Below are 4,761 nucleotides of genomic sequence, written 5' to 3' on the forward strand. Positions count from 1 at the left end.
GTTCCAGAATTAAACAGCTTACTGTATTCTTGTTCCTTATCCTAATTTTAGGACGCAGATCCCTAATTGACAGTGTTGTGCCTATAGATACCCCAATGTCCCGTTCTCATACTGGAGTTTGACCTTTGATAAATTCCTCCATGAGAGTATCTGCCTTCTGCTTGATCCCTAAATGCTGTTTGCCTTGAGACTTGTCTTCTCTGGATGTGGCCATATAACTAAATGGTTGGAGTAAGGTATTTTTAGAAAAGAAGAGTTGATGTCAGTTTCATAACACCAATCACTTGTTCCCTCTGGGTACCCTGGGCCCACTGTGTCAAGTTGGGTCTCCCCACCAAGGTTGCCGAGCCCTGCGGATCCAGATTCTCAACCCTCCTGTCTTTTCTCTAATCAAACTCTTTGCCCTTTTCTGAAATCATCTCACTCTAAACATCTAATTTGCAAATATATAGGCAGATTTTTATATAGTCTAGTGATAACAAAACATGAAAGCTCAGTAGGTATATACATTCCTTGGTGGTATAAATTACAGTCATGTAGGCATTTTGGAAACACAATACTGGATACTATTTTGAAATATTTGCAGCTAGAATATCTGTGATAAAACAGATTTTATTCTCTAATGATAGCTTTTTAACTCTGTCACCAATATTCTCTGTAAATATTTTCAACAATTTGTCCCTGGTGATTAAAAGACATTTGATCTCTCTCCTCTTGTACTATAGCTCATTGGCATAATATGCATAATATCAAGACATAATATGAAGAAGTTGCCTTGGAAGAGAATGAAAATGACATTAGAAGTATTTCTACTTTGTCTAATAAACTAAAGGGAAATATGCATATTGATTTAAAGCCTGATTTTAAATGATCTGACAGTAATTCATTCATTCAACAAGGAGTTAATAAGAAACAACTGTAGGCCCAGGTCTGTACCAGGCACTTTGGAATTTAAAAGATGAAGAAACCATTTTCTCTGACATGAATACCTCAGCCCCACAAACATGTAATAGCTAAGCCTGTGAAATACTAAACCACAAGTGTGAAAAAATAAACTCTAAACAAGGAAATGAGTGATGGGAAATGAGGTTGAAAATACTACTTAGCAAGCCAGAAGAGACTATTGATATGAATTTAAAGCCACACCCACTCACCTCCAATCAAACCTCAGGTTTGAACTATTCAGATTTACAGTAGTGACTTACTATTTCGTCTTCCAGTTCTTGGTCAGCTCCATCCAAATTTCCCTGGAGAAAAAGAGCCTTTTGCTTCTCTGCTATTTCATATGTTGGAAGCATCTCATTCTCATTTTGGAGTGTATCTAGTTTTTTACTAAAATGTGCCATCTTTACATCTTGGCTAATATTTTCAATGATGTCCACAGCATTTTCAGGACGCTCATCTAAGATCCTGGTCAGCATATTAGAAAGATGGTCATATCTATCCAAAAAGAGAAAATTCCAGGTGTTAACCCATGTCAAAAGCGTTTGAAGAAGCATTTCATGCAGATTCAGGGAGCTGGTGTTTAGGAAACTTCAACAACTCAAAACCTTCACAAATTTTAAGTGAATAAACATGGTAACTTCCACTGCCAGAAAAACCTATTCTAGAATTTTCCTTCAAAAATATCTCCAATATGATATGAATATTTAAAATATTAAAGAAAAACATATTGTAGAAAGATACATATTTTATAACAGGAACATTTCACATTTTATTTGAGAATGAAATCTCTTAGTTATATATGTTAAAGTAATTAACATTTTTCTTTTTTTTTAACCTTAACTTCTTTTCCATCCCTTTCCCAACTCTTGCCAAATCCAATTTGATTCATAAATCCTACTGACTTTCTTAAAAGATATGTTATCTTCTGTTTCATTTCCTAAGCCAATTATCTACTTCAGTGTTCTTTAAACCTATTAGAAATACATTTCATATTGCAATCCCTGCCCACATGCAACTGAAAAAGAAGTGTCATAAAATATTATTCACCTTTATTAAAATGTAACACATCTAATACAGTATTTTTGTCTTATTAAAAACACTGTCCTAGCTTTTTATTTCATAACTGTATTAGTGAAGCTGCCTCTAACCTCCCATTAATTCATTACATCCTATATAATAAAAGCCTGATATGCTAAGTCGTCCAGTCATCTGTTCAACCATTTAAAGCGTAATTTGCTAATGATGTGCTAAGGCCACTCAACTGCTCTGTATGATGTGCATTGACCACCAGGGGGCAGACACTCACCCAGGACCTGCCCCCTGGTGTCAGTGTGCTTCCACAGGGGAAGCGCAGCTCAGCCAGAAGCCAGGCACATGGCGGGCTAATGCAGCAGCAGTGGTGGGAGCCTCTCCTGCCTCTGCAGGCCTAAGCTGTCAGTCAAACATCCCCCGAGAGGTCCCAGACTGCAAGAGGGCACAAGCCGGGCTGAGGGACACCCCCAAGTGAATGAATTTCATGCACTGGGCCTCTAGTTTTATACATAATGGTGAAAGTGTGCCTTTCCAAATACCAGACTTACAATGTGAACTTAAGAACTGAATTGTCTGTCAATGTGCTCTCAGGTTAGATAGAAAATCCTCTGACCAATAAGAAAACTTGCATAAATTTTCTCTCTGACAGTTAAGCATTTAATCTCTCCAATTTCATTTCTAATAATTAGTTCAATGATAACTTCTCCCCCAGTGAGGTAAATCTACTGCAAATCACTTTAATATAATTGCTAAGTCCTACCTGAGAGCCTTTGCTTGCTGTCTCCCATATATATCATTTCTCTCAAGAAATTATTTGCAACCACTTTGTCCTCAGGTCGGTCCTGAAAATCATTCTTCCTCAGTGTAGAGTGGGCCTTTCTGAGATCACAAATATGCTGCTTTGTATTTGTGTAAATGACATACCTCCCAATCAGCAACTGCATTCGATTCTTACATCGTCAAAATTAGGTTTTTGTTTTTGTTTGTTGTTATCTCAATGTATGTCAAATAGGGTCTGCATACAAGAGAGTGAGGTTTTTTTTAGGAAGGAGTTTTTAACAACTGGCTCTAAAGTACCTAGAAGAAAACGGTGAATATTAAGATATTCATTTATTACCGCAGAGACTGAGCATTTGGAAATGAAATAAAAGTTAGATACTTAAGCAATGTCCACTATAAAAAATCAGTAAAGGAAGCTTGCCCGTTTTTGTGTTTGTATTAGGTTTTAAATGGTTAGTGAGATCTCGAGTATGTATAAGGAGCTCTTTTGGACTTTTCACAAAGTTTGTAAATTCCTGCTTGTTACTTAACCCAGAGCATTATGATGAGAGTTTATATGAGAAATTCAAGTAGAGTCCACTACTGAGCAGCAGATCACATCCCTAAAGCTTAAGAAAATTGTAGTTTAAGACAGTAATTTGTAAATAACATTTTAAATGGTCAATCTTGAGTTTTGTGAAAGATTTCACACATTAAATATGAACACTTTTTATTCTTTAGACCTTAAAATTATGGTGACTAATTCCCCCGGTTTGCCCAGACTAGGAGTTTCTTCAGATGCAGAGCTTTCAGCGCTCACATCAGGATAGTTCCAGAAAAACAGATAACTGGTCACCCAGGACTGGCCTGGTGAGAACTCAAAACCAAGCCAGCGAGCACTCTGATGCTGACAGCAGAGCCAGGTGCTCCCCGTCACTGGCAGAAAGCTACTGTTACAAGCTTCTTGAAGAGACACTGGGACTTCACTATTCCTTTGGTCTCTTTCACACCCAACATTCCATAATTCCTAGGCTTTGTTTTCTGCGCCAAGGGTCTTTAAAGAAACTAGATGAATCCCCAAAAATGACCTATTTTGAGGCCTGTGATGCAAAGACTTATTAAGCCACTAACTCATACTAATACAGACTTTTCAAAATTATTTCCCCATAGAAACACTCTCACCCAGAGATACTCACACCCTCTTTCTTTGCCATACTTTCCTCTCCTTTTTCCTCCAGGACTTACAGATTTAAGCCTGACTTGCTACTGGTCTTCAGTAGGTAAGCCTTAGCACTCTGAACGGCAATCTCAAGCATGCTGGGGGCCGCTTCAGGCTCAGGCTCAGCCTCATCCTCATCCAGATGACGTTTACTGTCTGAGTCTTCCTCCTGAGAAATGTCACATCTCAGGTCTTCCTGTTTAGAGTTGTTACCGTTCGCGTCCCTCGGCTCATACAGGTGACCGTCGGTTTGCTGAAGCTGTTGAAAGGCGTTCCCCTTTGACTGGCCTGTTTGATGTGGAGTTGATTCTCCTTCATCAGATGATTGTTGCAAGTGGTCAGGGTGAGGTGTCCCGGCTTCAGGAATCGCCCTCGCGGTCTTGTCTAAGCTCCACGGTGCAGCCCCAACAGAGCCAGAGGAGGAGGGGAGGAGGGCTCCCGAGGAGACATAGATGGTGATGCACCTGGTCCCGCGAGGTCATCCACAGGTGGGCTGCCTCTAGATGACGGGCCCCCAGGTGGGCTGCTCCGGGGCGGGCTCCCAGGTGGGCTGCTCCCGGGCGGGATCCCAGGTGGGCTGCTCCCGGGCTGGAGTCCAGTGTCAGGCCCCTGCTCTGACTCCGGGTGTTCAGATAATCCAGGCTGAGGATCTTGGGTAGAAGCTGCTGTCATTTCGTCCCACGGCCTCCCTTCTTCCCCCGATTCCTGGTTTTCTTTTTCTGGCTCCAGGGCGCTGGACTCTTCCATAGAGGGAATCAAGAAAAAAAACCAAAAAACTTCTGGATGAAAGGGATTGTGCAGATGTG

The 4,761-nt window shown here is 40.5% G+C and overlaps 1 protein-coding gene across 1 annotated transcript; it reads right to left on the reverse strand.

Moving 5' to 3' along the window:
* Positions 1-1,164: 1,164 nt before the first annotated feature.
* On the reverse strand, positions 1,165-4,062 carry LOC106725265 (radial spoke head protein 4 homolog A-like). Its single transcript, XM_014535767.1, has 2 exons — positions 3,982-4,062; positions 1,165-1,440 (listed from the first exon to the last, which is right to left on the reverse strand). Exons 1-2 carry the CDS (start codon positions 4,050-4,052, stop codon positions 1,179-1,181), a joined length of 333 nt encoding a protein of 110 aa, XP_014391253.1. The 5' UTR covers positions 4,053-4,062; the 3' UTR covers positions 1,165-1,178.
* Between the last annotated feature and the right edge of the window lie 699 nt (positions 4,063-4,761).

Source organism: Myotis brandtii, unplaced genomic scaffold, assembly GCF_000412655.1.
Source record: "Myotis brandtii unplaced genomic scaffold, ASM41265v1 scaffold10232, whole genome shotgun sequence".
NCBI classification, from domain to species: domain Eukaryota; kingdom Metazoa; phylum Chordata; class Mammalia; order Chiroptera; family Vespertilionidae; genus Myotis; species Myotis brandtii.

Coding starts and splice junctions, on each gene's coding strand:
- LOC106725265 (XM_014535767.1), bottom strand. CDS start 4,052: ATGCTTGAGATTGCCGTTCAGAGTGCTAAGGCTTACCTACTGAAGACC. Junction 1,441..3,981: donor AGCAAGTCAGGCTTAAATCT/GTAAGTCCTGGA, acceptor CTTTTTGGATAG/ATATGACCATCTTTCTAATA.